General features: G+C 35.2%; 1 protein-coding gene across 7 annotated transcripts in view; it reads left to right on the forward strand.

Annotated features, from left to right (window-relative positions):
- Nol4 (nucleolar protein 4) overlaps positions 1-27,968 on the forward strand; it is a 308,705-nt gene that overhangs the window by 276,574 nt on the left and 4,163 nt on the right. For all 7 annotated transcript variants that reach the window (XM_040273954.2, XM_005325593.4, XM_005325595.4 and 4 more), the window contains one exon: positions 5,753-5,933. In XM_040273954.2, the coding sequence (XP_040129888.1) occupies positions 5,753-5,933 (181 nt within the window). The remainder of the gene's footprint in view (positions 1-5,752; positions 5,934-27,968) is intronic.

Genomic DNA, 27,968 nt, shown 5'->3' on the forward strand with positions numbered 1-27,968 from the left:
GAAGTGCAGTTGGAGGGAATTCCAGAGGAGGGACTTCCTGTTGGGTCGGTCAGCAATCCTCCCGGGAGCTTACAGGGCATTGGCGGCAGTTTCAAAAATAAAGTTTGTTCCTGCTTGAGTGGCTCGTGATTTTGTGCCCAGCCAGTCTGCAGCACTTTTAGAAGGTAGAGATGTTTTCAAAGAATTTATACATGGAATAAATTGCACTCAATCACTCTGTCTGAATAGAGCAAAGAAATTTAAAATAATACATAAAAAAGCTGTTACATAGACTACAATGAACATGTATGCACTGGGGAAATCCAGTAATCACCTCAAGGCAATTCAAGCACACCAAGGCCTTCATTTTATTTATGTATGTATTGTTTTGCAATAATAAGGGTATGTGAGGGTCTGTGCAAAGTTATTTATCTTTAAAAGTTAGATGACTAATACATTACCCTGGCCATGTCACATGATGTGCCAATAATATAATTTCATTTAAAGCAAAATTGCCTTGCAAACTCCTAAGCACTACAAATATATAAAGTAAAATGCAAACATAAATCAGGTATGAAGATGACTGGGTCTAACAGTAATTTAGTTAGAGCTTTCTGATCATCTTTATGGGGAAATAAAAGTTCATAAAAATACAAAGAATATGAAATAAATGGCAGAGGATTAAAATCTTAGAAAATAGAAGTCTTGGTAGATATAGTAAAGGTAATGTAACATTGTCCATGACATTTTAGGGAAACTTATTATCAAAAAGTTAAGCATTGAGTTGGGGCTATAGCTCAGTTGGTAGAGTGCTTGCTTCACATGCACAAAGCCCTGGGTTTGCTCCCCAGCACCACCAAAAAAAAAAAAAAAAAAACGTTAAGCATAATCAACTTCCATTTTGAAAAAAATAAAAAAAAACATATACTATAGTAAAGGGTTCTATAGTAAAGGATTCTTTAGGGGTCTGGTCTGCAGTAAGTTAGGAATTCAATCTGTGTGCTTCATCCATGTAACAGACCAAGTTTGGGAAGTCTAAACTTTTCTCTGTCCAGTTCCTAACCGTAGAATCCAAAGGTGTATAGCTGGGGCAGGGCTTATGTTTTCCATGAAAACTTAGAGAGGAATTTGTTAATTTATTTTGTTGATGTATTAAATTTATTTCATTGCATAGAAAAAAAGTCTTATAACATATTAGTTATGAAACCAATTGTTTTGAAAACAATCTTCATTGTCACTTAGGAGGTTAACTCTTAGCTGTGAAAACCTGGGGAACTAATGATTTTAAGTTGCTTGAGAGGTAAAATGTGACTCTAGAGGGTGTTTATTTTTTATGTTAAAAAAATCATTCTTTGAAACCAATTCTCATAGTCATTCAAGGTAAAACACAAATTAACTTTATACTAAACTTTTGCCCCAAGGACCCTATAGACAATAATAATAACAACAACAATAATGGTTATTATTATTATTATTAGACTCTCATTCTATGTTGCCCAGGTTGGCCTCAAACTTGCAAATCATCCTTCTCAGCCTCTTGACTCTTTAGGATTATAGGAGCATGCCACCACATCCAGTTCCTACAGAGCAGATTCTACTGGAAGTTTCCAATATTGTGTTTCTCAATATATAATGAACTGCCAAAAACATGAATAACATAAATCTGTGTTTGGATACAAATAATTCCTACAGAGTCTGTTTTATTTGTTAATAGAATTAATTATCTGCCTGCTAAGTGGTTACTGTGGTTTGGAATAACAGTTTAATAATGAAAGGCTGAGGCAAATCTTAAAAACCACATTTAATACTGCAAATTAATTCTTTCTAAAAAAGAATGAAAAAATACCAAAGTGACAATGCTTGCTCCTTCTCCCTTTTTACTCATCAGTGAGAAGAAGCTCTTCTGTGAGGATACTTTATTGTCATTTTCAAACAGAGAGAAATAGATTGGTATGTTTTATAAGAGTCATTATTTTTCCTAAAACTAGAAATTCAAGTTTTACCATGTTTCCCCAGTCATTTTCAGTATTTAAGTGGTGGAGCTGTTTGAGGCAAGTCCCTTCCCAATGACCCCAAAATTGCTTTTAAAAAGTATAGAACATTTTTCCTTTTTTCAGAATTTCAATAGCTGTGTGTTTTCACAGGAAGAATATTTTATGGCCCAGTAGTTTTCACAAAGCTTTGGATGCAGTGATTTTTTTACAAGTGTAAAGTAGAGTAAAGCAAAGCCACTAGAATGATAAACAAGGAAGGATGCAGTATGCAACCTTCTCTGTATGTCTATACTCATAATCTCAGGAAAACATCCTCACAGTTCCATGGAGATCAGCTTAAACATGACTATTTAGTAGGAAATAGAATTATACACATGATAAAAAAAGATTCATTTATGTATATTAAATAGTTTAGGGTTTCTATAAAAAAAATGCCTGAGACAAAATTAACTTATAAGAGAAAAGTCTCATCTAGCCCAGGGATTTAGAGATTTTACCACCAAGAACAGGTGGCTTCATTGCTTTGAGCCTCTGGTGGAGGTGCCAGATGTCAATGACTGGGAGCTCATAGATGAGCAAAAACACTTACGTCTTGAAGCAGGAAGTAAAAGAGAGGAAGAGTTGGGTCTCACAATCTCATTTGAAAGTATATTCTCAGAGACCTAAAGAACTCCCCCAAGGATTCCACCACCTCCCAGCAGTAGCCTTACCCTGGAGACCAAGCCTTCAACATTTTGGGGGAACATCCAACAACCAAACAATAGCACCATGTAAACATCACAGGTTTATCTTTTAAACTTTTGGAAGTGGTGCCATTTTAATAATCTGAAACTCAACAAATATATGACATGTCTATTCCACTGTGGAGGAATAGGTGGGTGTACAAGTTGTGAGTATCCCTTATCTGAAATGACTGGGATAAGAAGTATGTTGGACATTTATAGCTTTTTGGACTTTGGAATATTTCCATAGAATATTATGTGAGCAATCCCATATTAACAATCTAAACTCTGCAGTGTTCCAAATTCAAAAATTTTTGAGTGTCTTACAGGCAAAATTTTTTAGATATCAGAGCATTTTTTATTTTAGATTTTTATTTACATATACATATGTATTATACATATTTATGTATTACATGCCTATGTAATATTAGTACTATCATATGTATAATATATACATATGTGTATCTCTGTCCCCAGGCAGAGAAGATGGCACTCCTAGATGGTAGACCATTTCATTGGACACTTATGAAGGGCTGATGGATTGTGTATGAGATGTAGTCATCATTGGTTGAACTGTTTTTTCATTCACCTGGTCTCTATAACATGCCATTTAAAAATAGTTGGTTCTAGACTCTAATAATTACTATGTTTCTATGCCACTAATATTACTGACTTTGTTAATAATTCTCATTTAGAGTAGCCCCGTAGTTAGTATGATTATTGACCTCAGGCCTGCTTATTATGACACACACTTCCAACAACTGATTTCTGTAAATAATGTTGTAGATTATTGAAGTTTCTTTACTATGTATAATATACAAATTCACCTTGACTACAAAAGAAAACAATTTTACATTGTTCACTTATTTGTCAAATAGAAATATGTCTAGAAGTCTCAATTACCAGAGGTAATGTTGGCAAAGACCTAACAGCCTCTATAGAGAACCACAATCCAAAATTCTCCTTCTTTGAGTACTTTTTGCTGACAAAGAGTAGCTGTCAAAATTAAAAATAATAATCTGGAAATTACTAACTTCCCATTCAAAGTAGGTAGAGCCAGCAATACCAGAAATTTGATTCTGTTTAGGTCCCCTCTTTAAGACAGTTTCTCTCAGGGAAAGTGCTATTCTAAGGTAATTAACCCTCCCAGGGTTTTCTAAGGTTCAAATAGCAAGATTTTAAATTACAATCAGACTTTCTAGTTTATACATCAATTTAATTCTGTTCGTATTTGTACTACTTAAATCTCAGATGCATCATTATTTATTGCATTTTAAAAGGCAATACGTGGCAAATAAATCTACATAAAAATTCTCTTGTTTATATTTGTTTATGCTATGTAGTGATTTCCTTCCCATTTTCTCTTATTTTCACTTCAATCTACTTTGAAAAATGTTGCTGTTTCGGGCTCCATTATTTAGATTGGGAAGTCAAGTTCCATATATATATATATATATATATGTTTTTTAAATTTTGAATGCTATTCTTTGCTTCCCTAATCTTTCTATAAATGAAAAGTTAAAATCTATAGGCCTTCTGTCAGATATCTCTGGCTGAACATGATGGTCAGTGTCAAACATTGGATGTAGTTTAACGCAGCAGAGACCAAGAGCAAAATTAACTGCTGACATAGCGATGTTTTCTTGATGGTGAAAGATCTCTCCATATAAAAACACTCCTGAGTCCATGGAGCAAACTCATCCCATCCTTCCTCTTTTCTATCGCTTGGATCCACAAAAGGATTTGAAAGTTCCTTGTTCAACTAAACGTGCATTGTAATCTAAACTGAAGACCTGCAAAACGCTTCTGATGATGATAAAGGCATGCCCAAGGACTCGCTAGAAATCTGTTTATAATTCTTTCCTGTTTAAAAAAGAAAGAAGATAAGTAATACAGAAGACTAGACAAATCAAATATATTGTATATATTTTAGGCTTCATAAACTCATGCTGAGTTTTACTAACAAATTTCATATAATTTATTAGAAATCTGAATTTTTATTTCCTCACAGCTTGACCTGGTTGTAGAGTTTGAAGTAAATTTTGTGAACATAGGTGTATTTTAAGAACAAAAAACAAAAGCCAAAAAAAGCTGAAAGGCCCATTTGTTTATTAAGGTCCTTATTGTCGTGCTGTGGTGATGCATGTAACAGGCTTAGCTTAGAGTTGATACTCAATTTTGCTTATTTAGTTTTCTTACCATGAAATATAAAGAGAAAGGAGGAGAGAAAAAGGAAGGTGAGGGAGAGAGGGAGACAGGGAAGGCCTGCAGAAAAAGATTTTGAGGAACTCAAATTTTTGTCAAATGTTTCTTTTCCTTTTATTATAATTTCTCTTCACGTGATTTTTTTAAGCCTAGCTCATTCTCTCTTAATTTTATTTTTTGACATAAAATTCACCCTCTCAGGAGTTTCTAAGTACCCAGTACAATACTGTCAATCACATACCCTTGGTACAACAGAGCTCCAGGACCATCCCTGCACTGCCCCTACATGACTGAAACTGTACAACTACAGACTGATTCTCCCCTCTCCCTTTCCTTGACACCTGGAAACCACCATTCTTCTTTACGTTTCTGTGAGTTTGAATACATTAGATATATAAGATAAATAGACTCATGCAACATTTGCTTTTTTGTAACAGGCTTATTTCCCTCAGCATAATGTCCCTAAGTTTCATCTATTTTGTGGTAAATGAACAGGGTCTCCTTCTTTTTACAGGCTGAATAATATTCCGTTGTAAGTATATGCCATGTCTTCTCTATCCATTCGCTTGCCAGGGGTCATATAGACTGTTTCCACTTCTTGACTATTGTGAATGACTCTCTAGGTGTAATTTTAAATTCAGCTGGAAATTGTTAATTGCTCCGTCTCTAACGTGCCCACCTCGTTTCTTTGCTCTCTTTTTTTAGTTTTTAGCAAAATTGTGGAAACTGTGCCTATGAACTTACTTAATATTCACTGTGTAAAGCTATGTAGGTGACATTTAGACAGTCCCAAATCAAGATGAAATAGTGTGATGACTTGATAAATAACGAAGTGTGGTGTGTCATTTGCAGGACGAGTCTGCTCCAGGGGACAAACAGTGTAAACCAGAGGCAGCCCAGGCCACCTATTCAACGTCAACAGTTCCGGGCTCACAGGAGGTCTTATACATCAATGGAAATGGGACCTACAGTTACCATAGTTACAGAGGGCTAGGAGGAGGACTGCTAAACCTGAACGATGCTTCCAGTAGCGGTGAGTCTTTACTGTATTTTATATTGTGTGTGTCCTTTGGGGGGCGGGGGTCATCAGTCTTCTAAACCTGAAAGAAGAAAATGGATATATCGTTACAAGCCATAGTCACTGCCAATCTGGTAAAAACAAAACCATTGAAAAAGCCATCATGATTATTTCCCTACACAGAAAATTCACTATTTTGTTGATGTTCCTGAGAGCACTGTTTCACAATTGAACCATCGTTGTTTTATGCTAAAAACAAAACAAATCTGATTAGAGAAAAAGCAGGGGTTTTTTTCAAATAGTAATACGTTCTGCCACCAATGCTATCCTGTACTATTCATCAAGAATGATGAAACATTTCCTTAATGTTCAAAGAGGCTTTTGATTGGGCTGGTGTTGTGGCTCAGTGACAGGGCACTTGCCTAGCGTGTGGAGGGCACTGGGTTAGATCCTCAGTAGCACATAAATAAGTAAATAAAGGTCTGTGTCCATCTACCACTAAAAAATATTGTTGTTTTTTTTTTAAAAAAGGTTGATTTGGAATATTTGAGACACCAGGAATTTTACTGATGATGATACACACACCATTGTAACTAAGAAGATACAAAGTAACAAATGAGGACACATGGTTCTCATATCAATGGCATGCTTCACAGTAGCAACTGGTACACTGGAACCAGCCTCCATTTGCTCATGCTTGATAAATTTTGGGGACTTTCTTGATGACTTCTAAATGAGTTAGGGAGTTGCATATTTAGTGTAAAGCCATACATCTTACAAAAAAATATACACAGGTGAGTTTTCTTATACCTGGGTTGCAAGAAAAACTTTCTTAACTATACTTAAAATTCAGGGAATATGAGTTTAATTACACTGCGCACGCGCATGCACACACACACACAACTTTTGCATGACAAAATACAGAGTTTTAAGAAGATGAATGATGAAATGGAAAAATATTAGCTACATAGATTACAGATGGCTAAAAAGACGATACATGAAACTCCTCTAAAAATTAAGAAGCAATGTACCTAAAATCATGTTAAAAAGGCAAGAAAGGGCTGAGGATAGAACTCAGTGGTAGAGTATGTGCTTAGCATTCATAAGCCTGTGAGTTCAATTTCCAAAACTAGGGGGAAAAAAAGAAGAAAGAAACGAAATAGAATCAGACTATTTTTTGACAAATCTGTGAGGAAATAGGTACTTCATTGCATTGCTTTAGAAGTGCATAAATTTGAAGTGAAATCAGACAAACATCTAGCCAAATTAAATATGCATTTACCATTCAACCCAACAATCTCATTAGGATTCTATTTCAAAGGCACATTGGTGCACAATATATATATATATATGCAGGACTGTTCATTGCAGTGTAACTTCTAAATGGAAAAAAAAGCTACCAATAAAAATATTCATCAATAGATGGCTGGTTGATAATTATGGTGCATCTAAATAAGAGAGTAACACATCACTATGAAAAGTAATGTAAAATATCTTAATATACTGTTAGGCAGCAATCTTGAGGTAGTATAACTACTTATAATGTGCTAACATTCATAAAAATGATTTATATAAATGGGTGTATAAGTCACAATTTTTTTAAAGTTTACTGAGAAATAGCAGTGTATAGATTAGAGTAGTCTAAGAGTAGAATTCTCTGAATATAATTGTTTTTATACACTATTTTAATCATTTAAGTTTAGAACAATGCACATATTTACATAATTATGAAACCATTTTTATGTCGCCTTTAAATGGGAAACAAAGTGATACCAATGAACTTTAGCCATTTAATGAGTTATTGGCATAGCCCCACAGGAAGGAACTTTTCCAAGTGAATTCTAAAAATCATACTTTGAATCTGTAAGTGTTGAAACCAGCAATGATACTTTAAACTATTTCCAGGAACCACAATATGATTTTGAGACCTTTGCCTATGTATTTTTGTTTAAAGCAAATATGCAATTATGCTGGTGTCAGGGAAAATTTGGATTTTCTGCAGGGAATAAAATCAATATAGATAGAAGATCAATAGGTTTAAATAAAAACTCCATAATCTTGAAATTGAATTGTGATATCAGTGGGAACTTATAAAGTACTTTTACTTTTCTTGAAAACTCATTTCCCATCTCTTCCCAATAAAAATGCCTAGAAACAAAGACTAATTTGAATTTGAAAATTGAATTAGGCTTTATTGGCATTTATTACAGTTTGGTAGAAATTACAGTATCATGTGAAATGCGTCCCTACTTTAAGAAATTGGTCATCTTTGTGTCACTGGAAATAGGTACTGAGTATTTTGAGGAGTTACTCTTCTGAAAGGTGAGGTGCTGTTTGGTCTAAAATTACAGGTCCTCCACAGACAGGATCCCTGAGCTTTGGTCTATACGCATTGCCTCCTTGCTCAAAAGATGGAAGAAAAAAAAAAGCTTATTTGGAAAAGATATTAAATTTCAGGTGTATATTGACTTTCCAAATGCTAAAAGCCTTCTCAGTTTTTTTTTTAAGTCTTCCTTTTACTTGGACAGCAAATGAGCTAGAAAGATCAAGTCCAAGATCAGAAAAAGAAAATGCAAACAAAAAGTAAGAATTCTTTTAGCTTCTAAATCTAGAAACACTAACACTTCTTTTTTAATGTTTTACCTAACAAGTAAGGTTTTGTTTTGTTTTGTTTTTTGTGGTACTGGGGATTGAACCAGAACCTTGTGCATGCAAGGCAAGCACTCTACCAACTGAGCTACATCCCCAGCCTCCTAAGAAATCAGCCCCCCAAGAAGTAAGAATTTAACCACCAAATCATAATATTTGGGAGATGTTTAATTCTATTGGCATACCTTTCTTGGTCTTCTCAATTAAAAATTATTCTTTTATCAAATTATTAATTTGGTACCAATAACAGCTGTTACCACTTACTGAAACCTTAGGGTACTTCAGTGCACGCTCCATTTTTAATTACACAGTTCCATGAGGAGGTGTGCTCTGCAAATTGGACACAAAAATCTATAAAATTGAATTTATCTGCATTTAAAAAAATAATGATGAGACACCAATTCTTTTCTTTCTAACATAATTGAATTCTAGTTCATGAGGCTCAGAGACATTAAATGACTCATCCAAAGTCCCTCTAATGAAGGATTTAAACACAGCAATCTGACGTCAGAAGCCACATTCTTAACCGCTGGGCTGATAAGTGGTCCAAGGAACCAACATTGAAGTGGTGTTAGTTTCCTAGTGGCCACTAGCCTACTTTCTGTCTCCATAAACTCTCCTGTTCTGAATATAACATATAAATGAATCATACAATATGTGGTCTTTCGTATCTGCTTTTTTTTTTCACTTAGCATGAAATTTTCAAGGTTCATCCATGTGGTAGTTAAGTATCATAACTTCATTCTTTCTACTGACAAAAGTAATATTCCATTCCATGGGTATGTCATATTTTTTTTAGTTATTCATTAATGATTGGCACTCTGGTGTTACCACAGATAATGCTGAATTACACATTTAGGTACAAGTTTGTATGTTCTCTTGAGTGTTCACCTAGAGATAGCATGGCTGATTGATGCATATGATGTCTCTGTTTAATATTATGAGGAAATACCAGCCTGAACATGAAGTGTCTTTCTGCTTATTTCACACTTTTACATTATCTTTCAACTCTGTCTTTCCTGCAGTATTTACAGTATAAGCTTTGCACAGTTTTATTAATTTTAGCCCTGAGTTTTTCCACTTTGTTGGTGTTATCGTAAATGGAATGTGTTTCTTAGTTTTATTTTTGGATTATTTATTTTAAGTTCACAGAAATATGATTATTGACCTAGATGTCATACATATGTAACCTTGCTGAGCTCATTTATTAGTTCTATGGGTTTTTAAATGGATTTAAGATTTTCTGTACACAAAATAATATCATTTGTGAATAGAAATAGTTTTACTTCTTTCTTCCAATAAGGATGCCATTTATTTCTTCTTCTTGCCTAATTGCCTTGATCAGAACCGCCAGTAAATATTGAGTTGGAGCAATAATGGTGAACACACTTATGTTGTCCCTCATCTTGTGGGGAACGCCATCAGTCTTTCACCATTAAGTATGATGTTTACTTTGGGTTCTTTATATGTGCCTTTTATTAATTGAAAAAGTTCCTTTTTTCCTAGTTTGTTTGCTTTCCTGAAAGGATGCTGGGTTTTGACAAATGTTTCTTCTGCATCTATGTAGATTATCGGGTAGTATTGTTCTTTTATACATTGCATTCATTTTTTTATGTTAAATCTTGCATTCCTGTGATCCCTTTGATCCAGGCATACAGTTATTTTTATACACTGCTTGATTAAGATGGCTAATATTTCATTGAGGTTTCTTGGGTCCACATTCATAAAAATAATGTCCTCAAAAAAAAAGAAATACTGTTCTCTATATTTTGTTCTAATGATATCTGTGTCAGGTTTTGGTTTGAGGTAGCTCTGACCTCCTAGAATGAGTTGGGTAAGTGTTCCTCCTTCTTCTGCTTGAAGAGTTTGTGAACTTGTGGTATTAACTCTTTAAAGCGTTGATAAATTTTAGTGGAGACACCATCTGGTCCTGAGCCTTTGTTTTTAGACTGGTTTTTGATTACTTGATTTCTTTACTTTTTACAGGCCTGCTTATAACTTTCCCATTCATCTTGAGAAAGTTTAGATAGTTTTAGTATTTCTAGAAATGGCCCCCTTCTATCTAAATTATCTAATTGATCAACCAAAATTATTCAGTTTTCCTTAATAATTATAGAATTTTATAAATTTTATTTCTGTAAAGTCAGTAATATGATGTTTCCTCTTTCACTTCTGAATCTGTAATCTGAATATTTTTTCCTTTTCTTCTTGATCAAAGTAACTAAAGGTTGTCAGTCTGGTTGATCTTTCAAAGGACAAGTTTTGGGTTTTATTGCTTTTTCTCTATTTCATTTATTGCTTCTCTAATTTTTATGATTTATTTCATTCAGTTTACATCACACTCAGTTTGTTCTTATTTCCTAGTGTTTTAAGCACAACATCATGTTATTCATTTGAAATCCTCTCTTTCTCCTATAAATATAGACAAGAGCAGCCATTGATTTCTTTCTGAGCACTTCTTTATCTTCACCCCATACATATTGGTCTTTTTAGCTTTATCCAGCTCAAAGTATTTTTCTATTTCAGTCATCATTTCTTCTTTGATCTAGTGGTTACATAATAGTACGTTATGAATTTTGTAAAAATTTCAAGTGTTTTAGGCTTATTAGAGCTTTTTTAAAATCACCCATCTATGGCATATGCTAAAGAATACTCCATCTGCACTTGAGAAGAATGTGTCTTCTTATAAATGTGTAATAGGTTTAGTTGGTCTATAGTATTGTTCAAGATTTTTATGTTCTTATTGATCTTTTGCCTATTTTTCATATTTATTATTGAGAGAAAAACATTGCTGTCTCCAACTACTATTGTTAAAATATCTGGTTTTGCCTGTAAAATATCCTTCTTTATCTCTGGTAGCCACTTTTTGTTTTAAAGTCTGTTTTACCAAATTTTAGTTATTTGTATTTTAATACTATAATACCAAAAAAAGGCAATAGTAAATTGGATAATGTTGGTGCTGCTGAAAGCTAAAATACAAATGGACAAAGCTTTGAACATGTAGGTGATATTTATTAGGATTCTCTAGAGGAACAGAACCAACAGGAGGTAGGATTATAAAAAGTGGATTGATTAGATTGGCTAACACAACCAGAACCTGGATAGTCCACAATGGCTGTCTGCTGGCAGGAGAGCTAGAGGAACCAGTAGCTGCCCTGACCAAGAAGTTGAAGCCTCAGAACTAGAAAGATAAACGATGCTACCCCAGTCTGAGACCAAAAGCTTCTGGAAACTTCCTGGAGAATCACTGACAGAGTCTGCTTTTTGAGAGTAAAGAAGCCAGAGTCTGAGGTCCTTAGGAAATCACAGCAGCAATCAAGAAACCACTTGAGGGCTGGGGATGTGGCTCAAGCGGTAGCGCACTCGCCTGGCATGCGTGCGGCCCGGGTTCGATCCTCAGCACCACATACCAACAAAGATGTTGTGTCTGCCGAGAACTAAAAAAAGAATAAATATTAAAAATTCTCTCTCTCTCTCTCTCTCTCTCTCTCCTCTCTCACTCTCTCTTAAAAAAAAAAAACCATTTGAGAAGAATGAGCTTGCATCTTCTGCTTCTTCTTTGTTCTTCCAACTTTTATTCTATGCAAGCCTCCAACCTATGGAGGCACTGCCCATGCTGAGGGAAAGTCTCCACTTCAGTTCTCTATCCCACATGCCAATCATTCCTAGATACACCCTCATCCCCTCATCGACACACGCAGAAGCCTCCTAATTTGGGGCATCTCTTAATCCAATCAAGTTGACAATTTAAATTGAGCATTAGATGACAGGAGTCTAGAATGAAATAAGCATTGCTCACTCTACTCCTATACAACCAAAATCTTTGCTCCATAGATGGCTAAAGAATTTGGGAGGCCCAATGAAAATATGGAGCTTCTTATTTAAAATTAGGAATTTTCAGACATTGACTGCAGAGAATTAAACCAAGCATGAGACTCGAGGCTTCACAAGTTTCATGCCCACTTTGCTTATTTAATTTATTTATTAAGCAAGTCAGAGAGAAACATGGGTTTTACATGAAAAAAAAAAAAAAAGCAAATAGCTACTGCTGGGGAGAAAGACAACATGTACATAAAAGGAGAAAGATCAAGATACAGTGAGAAATTTTTGAAAGATTTCCTGAGAAGAGAGTAGAGTACCTTGGGGCAGCTGCCAATCATGGTAAAAACTAAGAAGAAGAAAAGTTTAACCAATTTTATTAGATTACTAATAAGCAGATTCCCCGAAGTCTTTCTTGTCTTTCAATTCATTCTCCACCAACAAACCAAATTAATCTTTAAGAAAAGGAGAGCCTTACCAGGCTTAGTGGCGTACAACTGTAATCCCAGGCAGGAGGATTCCAGTGTCAAGACCAGCCTAGGCAATTTAGCTAGATCCTGTCTCAAAATTAAAAATAAAAAGACTGAGGTTATAACTCAGAGAAAGAACATCCCGGGGTTTAATCCACAGTGTGGCTAAAAATAGACATAGAAAGGGCAAATCTATTGATCACTTCACTTCAACATTTAAAACCCTTCTTGTTCTTAGGTAAATGACATTATTTAGCCCTTCCTTCCTGAGGTCCATCTAGCTGAAACTTATTTGGCCCTCTTTCCCCTCTAATCCATTATTTATTTCTCATTCATTAAACCCAGGACTCCATGTATAAATCAGCATCCTGAATCTGTCCTGTGAAGTATATATCACAATACACACATGTACGTGCGCACACACACACATACACACAATTATACAACATTTGTATCCATTCCTCAGTAATATTGTTTTGGGTGGTGTTCAAAAGACATACATGAGGGTCTGGGCAGGGGCACAGCTCAGCTATAGGGAGCTAGGGAACTTTCCTGGCATGCATAGGGCCCATTGTTCAATCTCCAGCACCACCACCAAAAAATAAAAAAATTAAAAATTAAACAAATCTCACATATAAAATCTGGTATAGATTCCAAGTAGGTAGCCATGTAAGTGGTTAGAAAGCAAGTTTGATAAAATTAACATTTGAGGTCCATCTTGTTTGGAAATATTTCTCCCCAAAACAGCTACCTCCCTGTCATACAATGATTGAGTCTAAAAGACTTGAGAAATCCTTTAATAGCGATCTCTTTAAATTTTTTTTGATCTCTTTAATTTCTAAAGGGTATAAAGAAACAGACTCAGAAAGGTAGATCATGGCTAAAAGTCAAAGATGTGAATTCTGGGGGTGTCTACTTCATATGTCCTTGGGCTTTTGTATGATGAGATAAAGATTTTGTTAGGATACAACAAAAGAATGCCCTCAACTTTTGAGAAAAACAGAACTAGGCTAACCAGGATGAGATGTAGCAAATTAAAAATGAAGTGATTTTTTTTTTTTGAACAATGCTTTTGGGCTGAGCCATAACTGAGTTAAAACAACATAATAACAACAAAACAGTAAAACAATGATCTTGGCAAATAGAGGTTTTAGATTTAAACCAAAGAGAACTTCTGGAATGCACATTTGAAGAAGAACTCTAGCCATGGTAATGGTGACGTGCTCTCTTCGGAAGTTATCTCTAAATACCTTTTCCTGCTCCAAGAATTCATACTACGTCATGCTGATGTTGTCCACAGCTGGTTTGGTTTTGTTTGGTTTTCATCACAGCAAGGCAACTTGATTGATTAGGCTTGCTATTTCCTTCTTTTGGGGACGTGTGTCATAAATTCTGAGGCCTCTGTCTATTCTGATTTTTTTAAAAATAGTATTAGCTATTATCTCTTCGTCTTTAAGGCATTAAAACCCATCATTCCCTGAAACAGATCTGGAGCTGTGGTGAAAGAAACTATATACATATGCAAACATCTTGAGAGCTAAAAAGGACATGACAGAAGATAAGCATTATATTAGATGCCAGCGTCATATCTCATGGCTGACAACTCCAGCTCATCTACGTTTGAGAGATCTTGATTTTAGAATTGGTACATCTGCAAAGTGTGGAATGGAGCAGCAACTTAAATTAATTATCCATTTGAATTTGTCAAGCAGACAAAGGCAATCAGAATCCAAAGCATTACCTGGAGAAACTGAGAAGCATAAGAAAGGGAACAAAGACCAAAGGAAAAATTATGCTTCTAGAACCCGTTTGAACTAACATTATCACAGTAACATGAGACCTGCAAACCGCACTATGTTCAAGAAGTCTGTGAAGGCAAAAGAAAGAAAAAGGAAACCTTAACATCAGTTGGATTTAACTTGACAAGTATTATGGGTTCCTATGTTCCCATCATTGTACTTTTAATAAAACAAAGTTGAATAAGGCAGAATCTGTGACCTCAAGAAACACACAAATTTAAAAAAGAGAGAGAAAATATTCTTCTTTCCCTTGTTTAAATGTCAAAATACTCTATTGAAATGTGTTCTTCTCTGCAAATCCTTGTTCTACTTCTATCTTTCCAGTCTTTGGAAGATTAATCACTCCATCGTGAATGCCTTTCTTCTGACATGTATCTCATTGAATTGTGACATATTTTTAAACATTTTTCCCTAAATAGATATGTGCTCCTTGAAAGCAGAAACTTTGTCTTGTTCGGTTACATCCCCCTGAGTAAGACCGGACTTACAGTAAGTGCTCAATCATATTGGCCTACAAATGAATATTTTTAAATAGAACTTATTCCCAAAGTTAAAAGGTACAGAGTCAATTATTTATATATTTGGGGTGGCAGGGGTGAAGGGATTATATTGTGAAAAGCACAGGAATCAGAGGGAAAATTAAACTGAAATTGGGTGTAAGAGGAAGACTCCAGTTCTTTCATTAGTTTGTGGCCTATTGAAGTTATAGAGTTTTATAAATTCCTGCTTAATTTTGAATATAATACCAATAAGAAAAGCTGGCCCATGTTGGAGACTTCATTGCAAGGAAAGATTCTAACTACTAACAGTGCCAGAGCGCCCTTCAAATTCTTAATTAGCCAACCTCCATTTGTTTAGACTTGGCAAGGGCCTGAACCCAACAATCCAAATTTTCAAGTTGGATTATTATCAAAATGACAGCAGTTACAATTTGTATAAAGAATTTATTCAAATTATCCAACTGAAATGAGAAGCAAGCAAGCAGCCAATCCTCCTATTATCCCATCCATTTACATAGGACTAGGAAATGCTTTCTTTCTACCAGGAAGTTCACATTGAGCTGTCTAAAGAGGGCAATTGTGGCTCACTGCAGTTTTCTATTGAATCTCTTAAGTCTAAATTATATGCATAATGCATAATTTAACTACTGATGTTTCCTCTCCACAACTCCATGGGGCAGACTTTTCAATTTGTTTTTCAACTCTGATATAAACTGGGCTCATATACAGACCAAAATCCAACAAGACCAAATTGTAGTAATAATGACCATAATCACTGACATTTGTATGGCAATTTCTAGTTTGCCAGAATCTTTGCACTCATTCTCTTCTTTGCTCTTCACTAACATTCAGGACTGTGGGCTTCAAAGGTTCTTCTGATCAAGGTCTATAATTATGAGTTTAAGGAAGCTTGGCCATAGGACTCGCTATCAGCCTAGAGCTACTTCACAATGGTATTAGGGGCTATGTCTGTGAACGGGGCCAGGCCCCAACACTCTGCAACATTATTTCTCATTCCTATTCTGAAATTCCCAAAGGAGTTTCTATTCATTCACTGTTATCGCTTCTCACCTTTATTTCACTCTTGAATCCATTATAACCAGCTTTTCCCCACCCTTTTGCTGGAATTGATCTGATTAAGTTTATTGGTGATTCCACTAATTGCCAAACTAAAGATGTTTTTGCCATTTAGTGTACTGGATTTTGGGGGTGCATTTGAATCTCCTGGTGACTAGAGCCTTGGAAGGTCCTGCTCTTGGCATTCACAATGCACTCTCCTCCAGGGTGCTCCTCACAGCAGTACTATCCTGCTGGATTCCCAGGTGTTCTTTTTCTCTCCACTGGTGCCCTTCCATGGCGAAATTTCCCTACATCCCAAGCCTTGACCTTCTAATTTTCTTATTCAGTACACTGCCTGAAAGAGAGTTCTCTAGCTCTTATGATTTCAAATGCACAACGCTCCCAAATCTCCTTATCTACCCCATTCCTTCCCCTGAGTTTCAGTTTGTTTTGTTTGGTTTGTTTTGGTTTGGTACCAGGGATTGAACCCAGGAACACTTTAATGACTGAGCCATCCCCAGTCCTTTTTATTTTATTTTGAGACAGGGTCTCACCAAATTGCTTAGGGCCTCAATAAGTTGCTGAGGCTGGCCTCGAACTTGCAATCATCGTGCCTGAACCTCCCTAGTCACTGGGATTACAGGCATGCCCACTGTGCTGAGCTTGAATTTCAGATTTTATATCCATTTGTCTACCAGATAGCTTGAACCCGACATCCCAAGAAACCTAAGACTTAGTTATTCAGAACTGAATTCTTCACCCCCACAAATACTATTGCCTGTCTCTGGGCTTATCTCATGCAAAAATACTGTCCCTTGCACCTGAGTCACACCAGATCTGATGTTCCCTAGGATACCTTTTCTGATTGCTTCGCTTGTTTTCTGGCTAAGTTTTCTCCCTGTATGTTCACAGGGTACTCTAGGCTTACCCTGCTGTGTGTGCTCTTTTCTGTATTAGACTAAGAAGAGTTTGAGGACAGGTGAGGTGACTTTATTTTCTGTCACATCCCCAGTGTCAGTAGATAACTGGCTGACATTAATACTCCATGTATACTGAATAGATACATGAATGACTAAGTAAAATTTCTCCAAGGAAATAGTGTGTCTTTTTGACAATCTTAATTAAATCCAGTTAAGTGTGAGCATAATCAAAGTTCATGATATCGCCTTAACATTTACTTTCTGTCCATACCCTGAAGAGCACAATATTGAAGGAAGAGAAATATTTCATTTTGAACATTTCCAAGAAATATTTTTGAAATACATAAATTCTGCTTTAAAATATATTCAGCTTAAGCCTCCGATTCAGGAAAGAAGTGATTTCCGTACTTATCCAGGGACTTGGGAAAGTGCACTTTTTCTCTTTCCCTGGCACTCTAAATAAATTGTTCTGGCTTGATAGCCCCATGCCAGGAAGAAGTACAGATAGGTGGGGAGGAGACCATTGTCTTCCTACTGTAAGAGACCAGCAGGATGTTTCTGCTGAGTGAAAATTGTATAAGGTCTGTTATATAAAACTCCAGAGATAATGACTTGATAGAGTAGTGCCTCAAAGTGAGTCATAGAAGCTAAGATATCCCCTGCCGTGAATTAGTAGGCCCCTTGCATAATGGGAAGAGATCTGTATGATGGTAACATTATCTGAAGAAAGGTGATTGTATGATCTAATTGTAATCAACATAATTGGGATTATGTAGTTATTATATCTCAATAGAGCTCCAATTAAGTTTGAGTGGGTTGCCAAAGCGCATTTTATAGCACATAGTGAACTTTGTTTATAAAATATCAAAGTATTTTATCTAAATATTTTTCTTCCAGTGTCCAACCTGTTGAACTATTTTTAATAAGCTCACTTCTTTCTCCCCGTGTATTTCTTGGATAATTTGACTTAATTAAGATATTGTTCCTACTCTAAATTGTACTCATTTGTAACCTTACTTTGTTTTCTCTTTTTTCAATTATGGTTTTATCTAAATCTTCACTATCTAATAGCCAATAGCCATGTGTAGCTATTGAAATTGAAATGAATTCATAATAAATGAAATTCAAAATTCAGTTCCTCCATTTGATGGGACTTATTTCTGGTGTTCAGTAGCCAAAGTTGGTGAGCAGCTGCTGTATTGAGCAGCACAGAGGGCCATTTCCATCACCACAGAAATTTCTATTAGAAATTGCTCATTCACACTATTATATTGGCTTCTGGGTGGTTTTGTTAGGGAAGAAAACCTTTCTACACTTATTCCACCAGGTTCCTTGCATTTAATTATGTATGTATCACTCACTTCTCAATGAAATAAATGCAGTCAATGGAAAACCTTATAGAAAATTAAATGGTGATTCCTAAATAGTAATGCTTTTTATTCTAACTACCTGGCTTTTAAATAGCTTTCAATAATTTTGGGGTTCTAAAAAGTATTGATTCTTATACAAATTATAATAATCACCCCAAACCTCTTCAGCATAGGCTGGAATTACTTTAAAATTAGAAACAAAATAAACTTGTAAAAGAATTTAATTGTGACAGAATTCGAAATGATGGTGGGATGGTTAGGAAAAGCAACCAAACCCCAAGGTATTTGAAATGTGACCCCGTTTTTGACAATAAGTTCATTCTGTTTCCAGCTTTTCCACATAAAACATAATAATCTAGAATTCAATTGAGATTAGGAATTATTTTTACAAGTGCATATTGAGATACACAGAGATGCAGAGAGATTATTCGTAAGTTTTAATGATGGAAAATGATGTTAGTCATTTGCTGGAAAACAATATGGATTATCTGCAAAATCAATTGAAGCATCTTTCGGTTTATCACTGAGCCTTCTTTTACTGAGTTTCTGCAGGTCAGAGGACCTCGGAGAAAGACTGGGAAAAGGGAGGTGAGGGACCCTGTGTTCCCCCTGGGCTGCCCAACACATGTAATTGGTTTTACAGTTCAGTATTGATCAGGCTCTCCTCACAGCAGTCTCCCCAAAGCCTATTCACCTCTGTACAGTAAAATGGATCTTTATGTACTCTTAAGATTCTCTTGAGAATTCTGTGCTGTACCTACTCACTGAAGGGAAGGAATGAAAAGATGACCCTATTAGTGTTCTGGTATCTCCCTTGTTGAGCTTGCTGGTAAACTGTTTGGGGACTCTTTAGGTGACATGAGCTCATTATGGTTGGCATGGGTTGTTTTCTTTCCACAATCTCCTTTGAACTCTGACACCTCCTCTGGGAATGTATTTGAACAAACCCATTAGATTTCACTGGTCTCACCAGCCCTCTGCCACTCAGAAGGGACCTGTGCTGGGGAGCTCAGTATGTTCTGCTTTTCTATGAAGTCAGAAATATTATTTTCTATATGGAAATTGAATTAGCCATTGTCTACAGTCCCCTTTCCAGGACTTAGGTGCTGATGAACCTTCCAGAAAAAGGCACCAGGCTGCTCATATACCCCCAGTAGAGATCTTGTCTGCTTGAACACGGTAGTAACACCAGATGGGCTTCATTGTAACTCTCATGTTAAAACTTTCGAATTTCCAACATAGTTATGATTACATTGCTAATATTCCCTTTTGTGATTTCAAGGTACAATTTTAAATGACATGTAGCTCTTGACTGACATACAAATGCTTTTCCTGAAAGCCTTCCTCTCATCTAGGTACAATTAGAAATAGGTGCATTTGGATGAGTCCACACAGGGCAAGATTGGCCTCCTGTGTTGCTCCATGGTCCATTCACTCAAATTCAGAATTAACAAATGATTACAGAAGTAAACGTGTGTGGATGAACATTCTCACCAATACAACAAATTATTTCCGGTCATGAAAACCTATCAGTATATAATCCTCTTAGTGATCTGATTTAATATGAAAGTATAATTTATACTACTATGAATTTAAGGATTTTTTTTTCTGGTGTCTGTTTTTGGCAATATATTTCTGGCGATATATCTCTTTGTTGTCCTTTCAGACAATATTAAAGGGGTAATTCTGTTTTCTAAAACCTTTTTTCCTGAAAACATATTCATGAGCACAGTTCCTCCATAATTGTGAGGAAGCTCTTCCTATGTGTATTTTCATTGTGCTCCTTCAAAACAGACATTTTTAAAATAAATTCTTCTGAATCCTCCTTCTCTGAGAGACATTCTTTTCCCACCATTCTGTCCAACTATGATCTGCTCCCATTTCTTCCATTTCTTGTAAAATGTTAATTTGCTTTCTAAGTCACTTAATCATGAAGGTGAGAAATTGCGAGAAGCCAGGCACAGTGGCACACTCCTGTAATCCCAGTGTCTCAGGAGGTTGAGGCAGAAGGGTTGCAAATTCAAAACCAGCCTCAGCAACTTAGCAAGACCCTTAGCTACCTAGTGAGACCCTGTCTCAAAATAATAATAATAATAATAAAAAGAAAAGAGTTGGGATGTGTTTCAGTGATTGAGTACCTCTAAATTCAATCCCTGGGACAAAAAAAAAAAAAGGAAGAAAGAAAGAAAGAAATTGGGAGAAGAGCATTAACCTTAATGGAAATCCATCAACCCTGTTTTCCTTCACATGCAAGAAAATATCTTTGTCTAAGTTCATAAAAGTAATTGTGCTTAACTTTTAAATCTCTTTGATGTTTGATGAAGCAGTATAAATGTTTGATTAAAAAAAAATTAGTGAGAGAAGACAGGCATTATATACTCTGTCTCCAAATAGTCCTTCTTAACTTTTTGTTTCTTAAATCTTTATTTTACTTCCAAGGTATATTGACAAATGGGATAAAAGGAGAAACGTTTTCAGCATGAAAACTACACATTTCAGGAGCCCTGGTTTCCTTCACAATTTTGGATGATTGTAAATTGAGTGTGGGTATTCTTTTTAAGCATGCAGACATCCATGCTTGCTAACCTTCAGTTCAGTTCAACTGCTCTATCTGATGATAGTCTGTTCTTTGCTAGCCTTCCATCATTTATTCTTTCATGAAATTCATGTTTGTTTCCCTCTTTGTAACCTTAAAATATTAGACTTGGAGAGTGAAGAGGATGCTCCAGAAGTAGCAGAATCTACCTACCCTATTTTCACCCTGCTGCCAAGGCAACCAATGTTAAAATGACCTTGGCTATATACTATTTAAACATCTTCTTAAAATATGAGTCGATTAAAATTCAGTGAGTTTCTTTTGGCAAAAAAGGAAAACAAGACAACCTCTAAGAATTTTGAAGATAAATGAATCAAACTTAAGATTTTATGGGTACTTTGTCCTATAAAGAGATAACATAAATATGAACACATTTCTGGGATCTTATAAATGTGTCATAGAATGCAATGTGATTTCATAATTGTCGTCTATTTATAGTGAACTTTGACAAGTGATTCTAAACACTTGAATAAAAGCAATATGTCCTAGGCATAAGTCATTGATAGTGATGGGAATATTGGAAGACCACTAAAAGAAGAAAGTTCTTCAATTTTGTGTTTTGAAACAGTCAGTGAGACAAATGTACAATCGTTTCCACAGCTTAAAGAATGTTTATAAAAATATTTTCCAACATGATGACCACACTGAGAATCAGTGTTGATTTTTTACAGTATTGTTGTAGTGTTATATGATAATATTATGGTTATAAATTATAATTTAATGAATCACTAGTAATCTTAATTCCAGAAGGGTAAATCCTTTGCTAATAACTGTGTATCCTACCTCATAAGCCATCCATGTTTCTGTTATGATTATAGCTTATGCAACTTTTTAAATCACTGTGGAATAATCTATGAAACCTAATCACCGAGGGATAAATGTGTGTGCTCAATATCCAGAAATGTAAAACAATTCATTGAGCATATAAATTAAATGCAACTCTTTTTCCATCTTTATTATGTAACTAGCCTCTACCTTATAGTGAATGTGATTATATAATTGTCTCAAACATTGACAGTAACTTGGAATGCCTGTCCTTTGGGATACAGGGAGAAATTATCTGAATAATATATCTGAGTGTGATGATTAATTTTTTGGTTAACCTTCTGGATATATCTCTGAGGGTATTCCTGGATGAAATCACCATTTGCTTTAATAGACTGAGTAAAGCAGATTTCCTTCCCCAATGTGAGTGGACTGCCTCTCACTAATTGAAGACCTAAACAGAATAAAATAGGTCCAGTAAGAGGGGATTTCTTCCTGAGACTGCTTGAGCATCATCAGTCTTCTCCAGTTTCTAGACCCAAACTGAAATATCAGTTCTTCCTGGAGCTTGAGACTGAAGCTTTTGCAACTGAAAATTACACTGCCAGCTCTCCTGGATCTCAGGTTTTGGACTCAGATTAGAACTATATCATTAACCTCCCTGGGTCTCCAGCTTGCTGATTACAGATCTCTACATCTCAGCCTGCTCCAATGCCTGAGCTAATGCCTTATTTTACAATATCTTATTTATATACCTCTATATCTATATGATTTTGTTTCTCTAGAGATCCCATCTTCTTACTTGAATATAAATCCCTGAATTCTTTATTATTGCTTCAAAGTTAAAGCAAGGATAGGATTCCAGCTAAGAATGTGATCTCACATTTGTTGGATCATTTAATATTAATAATTCTATTTCACTGCTCTGGCTCCAGCAAGCTGACAAATAGACAAGGAAAACCATGTTATTCCTAGTTGTGAATCTCGAGGAGTGTAAATGGTTTGCCCAAATTCCCCTGGATAGGAAGCTTCTGCATTAGAACTCTCTCTCCCCCAGGCTTTCCCTTTGCAGATCTGCAACTGTTCATGTGAATATTAAGTGAGATTTCATTGTTTGGAGGTGAACCCTGTGTTCAAATCCAAATTCCTTATTAGGTTTTCGGTGTTTCCTTATCTGTGCTCGAACACAGATCGAGATTCCATTTTATTTCTGTTCTTTAAGTGCCTTCAACATTTCTGGAAGGAATGGAATAAATACATAGAGATATGTTTTACAACTGATATTTACAAATTGTGGCTTATTGATCGTTGCTCCCTTAAAAATAATACAAAACAAAGGTGTAAAGGAATAAAACAATTACCTAGTCTTTCCTGAGGACATCTGGAGGTTTTCATCATCTTATGCATCATACTCACTTCACTTCATGCTAATCCTTGGAAGTCCCTGGAATGTTAAGACTGTGGTCAGTCTTAACTGGAACTCATGGGCTCTGTGAAAAATAATCAGTAGACACTTTGGACTTTTTTCTGATTTTATAGATTGCTTAATCTTACTTAAGAATATGTGTATGTAAATAAATACATGAGCACATAAGTAATGCAATGGATCATTATGATCTCATGCAGTATGTTTGATTCAAGTGAAGTTAAAAAGTGACCCTTTCTCTCTCTCTAGGCAATTATTTGTGTCTTTTCCCACAAATCATAAAATTGGCTGGAAATAAAAGCATGTGAAGAGTCTTTTCCTCACAAATTGCTAACAGTGCAGGGAAAGTGATTCACACTTCAGGTTATTCTATGGCTTATCACAATGATTACTCAGGTTTCTCCAAAATACTGAATTGGACACTTAGGTGGACAGTTCAGGTACTAAATAAACCAGATGATTAACAGAGCAGAATACCACGGATTAGCAAATATAAATGAGGAAAGATTAGGAAGGCCAGTATGACAAATAACTACTTCTCTTTAAATTGACTGTAGAAAAACTGAGATAAGAACAAAAATGTGAGATGCTCAAGTGTAATTTTTCTCTTTGGGCTGTTTCTTAAAAACAAGGTTAATTTATAGTAAAACACACAAATGAATGAATAATGCATAAAATCAGGAAGGTATGGATGAGAAATTAAATGCCTTATTTATTGAAATTTGTTTCTTTTAAAAATTTAGAATTTTTTTGAAGCTGATCCAGGAGATTTGAGTTTTGAATTATTTAAGGCAACTAAATCTGTTCCAAAATAATCACAATATTTTTTAATCTGTAGGAAAGTGATATTTACAGTCTTCCACTAAAATTAAACTTTAAAGTAAGCCATTAAATTATCTTCAGATCAGTCCGGGAATATATTATGATGGAAATCTAATTTAACCTGCAGATGCTGTTTACATTTGATTCTTTTTTTTTTCTAGAAGGGTGACTTACAATTTGATGGGCCAGAGAATTCTGCCCTTTTCTTCCATGCATAGTGCCTTGAATATCTAGTTGGCCTGATGATGATAGATGTCTTGATTTTTATGCTTTTTTAAGTCCATGGAATATGTATCTTAGTAACTTGTTACATATTTTATAGAAAAAAAGCCTATTTTTTGGTAACCTGTTGTTGATTTATCCACATTTATTAAATAGAGAAGGGTAAATTTAATGATGTAGAAAGAAATTAAGTACTTGGAAGTATGGTCTCTGAAGGCTTACTGTTAGACCCTAACAAATGGATTCAAAGTGACTTCAAGATTACCTGACTGCATAGGAGATATAGAGTTCCCACTGAAGTATAGCTTCTGACACTTTTTTTTTCTGTTTTCTTTTTTCAAAATTTGCTCTAATTAGTTATACAATTATAATTGTGACACATCATACACAGATGGAGGATAATTTCTCATTCCTATGGCTATGCATGGTAGAGTCACACCACTAGTGTAATCATACCTATATACAGGGTAATAATGTCCACCTCATTCCACCATCCTTCTCACCCTCACACACCCACCCCTCCCCTCTGCACAATCCAAAGTCCCTTCATTCTTCTCTACACCTCCTGTCATTATGGATCAGCATCTGCATATAAGAGAAAATACTCGGCCTTTGGTTTTTTGGGTTTGGCTTATTTTGCTTAGCATGATATTCTCCAGCTCAATCCATTTACCTGAAAATGCCATAATTTCATTCTTCTTTAGGTCTGAGTAATATTCCATGTGTATTTATATCACATTTTCTTGATCCATTCATCTGTTGAAGGGCACCTAGGTTAGTTCCACAGTTTAGCGATTGTGAATTGAGCTGCTATAAACATTGATGTGGCTGCATCCCACTATATTATGCTGATCTTCAGTCCCTTTTTTATAAACCTAGGAGTGGGGTAGCTGGGTCAAATGTTGGTTCTGTTCTAAGTTTTCTGAGGAATCTATATACTGCTTTCCTGAGTGATTGCACCAATTTTCAGTCCCACCAGCAATATATGAGTGACATTTTATCTTAATCCAAGGGAAAGTTCACTGGAGATGGAGTGGTCTCAGGCCTTACATTGAGAGATGCACATAATAATCTTGCAGAAGTATTGAGAAGAAAATGTGTATTGTATGTGGTATTAATAAGTCAACAATTGGCTTTAAGACAAAAGCTTTGGAATGCTAAAGGTTCATGATCTAAAAATGAAGGAAATAGATCATCAGAAAGTAATGAAACAATGAAAGTAAAAAAATGTAATGAAATAATGAAAGTAAAAAAATGTATCCAGAAAAGAAAAAAACTTGTTTAAGACAGTTAGCATTATGGCATAAAGAGTTCCATAGGTTGTAGGAATTGAGATGCTAGAAATTATCAATGTTCAATTAAAAAAGCAAAGCAAATGATTTCAAGTAGGTTTTCCTTGCCTGTTAAAATGTTACTTTGGTGTTTATTCAGGAGGTCAATGTGTTAAGGGTGATAGAAGAATTAGCCTTCATGGGTAGTATTCATGGAGCAACTATAGCTCAGAATATTTTCAATGTTGTGAAAGAACTAATGCAGTACAATATAAAGTAGAATCTGCAAAATGTGGGCTGGGATTGTGGCTCAGCATTTGAGCATTCGCCTAGCACGAGCGGGACCCTGGTTTGATTCTCAGCACCACATAAAAATAAAGAAATTGTGTTGTGTCCATCTACAAAAAAGATTCATATTCTCTCTCTCTCTCTCTCTCTCTCTCTCTCTCTAAAAAAAATCTGCAAAATGTGTTATTTGGACAGATTTTATAAAGTTTGCTAACACATGATATACCTATTATATTATGCTTATAAGCATAATATAATAGGTATATTATGTTTTACTTATTCACTGAGATATCAGCAGGAGCATTGTGGAAAACATTTGGTTCTTTCAAGTGTTGTTGAAACAGTGTGTCACCTATAAACGTCATTCATTCTCATCAATTTAATCATCTTCAGTTCTGAGAAATGTTGCCAGAAATAGGCTATATGTCCTAACTTGTTCTACCACACAGCAGTTTGGTGGCTTGATGATAAAATTTTATTGCAAAGTTTTTCAGATCCAGAGTTAAGATTGAAACTTTTTTTTAGTTTTATTGATTTTATTTTTTAAATGCATGACAGCAGAATGCATTACAATTCTTATTACACATATAGAGTACAATCTTTTCACATCTTTGTATATAGAGTATGTTCATGGCAATTCATGCCTTTATACATATACTTTGAGGTTTTTTGCATTACAATTATTACACAATTTTTCACATCTGTTTATATATAAAGTATGTTTTACACCCAATTTGAGTCTTCATACATGTACTTTGGATAATGATGTACATCACATTGCACCATCCTTGCTAATCCCCTGCCCCCTCCCTTCCCCTCCCATCCCTGTTCCCTATCTAGAATTCATCTAATCCTCCCACGCTCCTCCTCCCTACTCCACTATAAGTCAGCCTCCTTATATCAGAGAAAACATTCGGCATTTGTTTTTTTGGGATTGGCTAACTTCACTTAGCATTATTTTCTCCAACGTCATCCATTTACCTGCAAATGCCATGATTTTATTCTCTTTTAATGCTGAGTAAAATTCCATTGTGTATATATGCCACATTTTTTTATCCATTCATCCACTGAAGGGCATCTAAGTTGGCTCAACAGTTAGCTATTGTGAATTGTGCCGCTATAAACATTGATGTGTCTGTGTCCCTATAGTAAGCTGTTTTTAAATCCTTTGGGTATAGTCCGAGGAGAGGGATAGCTGGGTCAAATGGTGGTTCCATTGGTTCCATTCCAAGATTTCCAAGATTGAAACTTTTTTAAACAAGGAGAACTGTCCTCCAGTACCATTATTAAGCATTGAATGGCTTTGAGATGAGTTTTAGCTGAAGAAATGGCAAGATTACTTGATGAATCCAATCTAAAGTTACAAGGCAAAACAGTGCTTACATGGCAATCTTATCCTGCGGTAAGGCCATTTTGATGTTGACAGATATTGTTCAAATCACAAGTAATGGCAAAATGTATTATAAATTCGCTGTACTATAGTAAATGAAAACAAAAACTTAGATCTCCATTCCCATATGAATTTGCAGTGGATATATTTACTGAGTACATACTACGGACCTAGCAGTGTTTTCAGACATAAACACTAAGTGAATCCCCATATTTCAAACTCCTTTTCCCTGTTCGTTGAAGAGCTTTCAGTTTAACCTTTAATTGGAAGTAATTAATCTGCAAAGCATTAATCTGCTAAAAGGCAATTATCAAGAGAAGAATCTATTAGAATCCTACAAATAAATGCCTTCCAGGTGATGAATATGCTCAATTAAAATCATATGCTTAAAAAAGACATTACTTTGGTTAAAATTTAGGACTTACATAAATTATTAAGTTTTATTAGTGTTTGTATTAAATTTGATATTAAAATCATTTTCTTTTGAAGCATCTTTTATGTCTTGATCTTTGGTCATTGTTTTGTTAACCTTTCCAGCTTTTCCATAGCCATACTTCTTAGTGACCTTCCCCCCAAAATTCTTTTTCTGGACTTCATTAAATTCAGCACCTTCATAAAATTTGTATTTTTAGTTTATAATTGATGCCCCCTAATTATATCATATTGTTGCTTTAATTCAAGTGC

The sequence above is a fragment of the Ictidomys tridecemlineatus genome, chromosome 13, assembly GCF_052094955.1.
Source record: "Ictidomys tridecemlineatus isolate mIctTri1 chromosome 13, mIctTri1.hap1, whole genome shotgun sequence".
Taxonomy (NCBI): Eukaryota; Metazoa; Chordata; class Mammalia; order Rodentia; family Sciuridae; genus Ictidomys; species Ictidomys tridecemlineatus.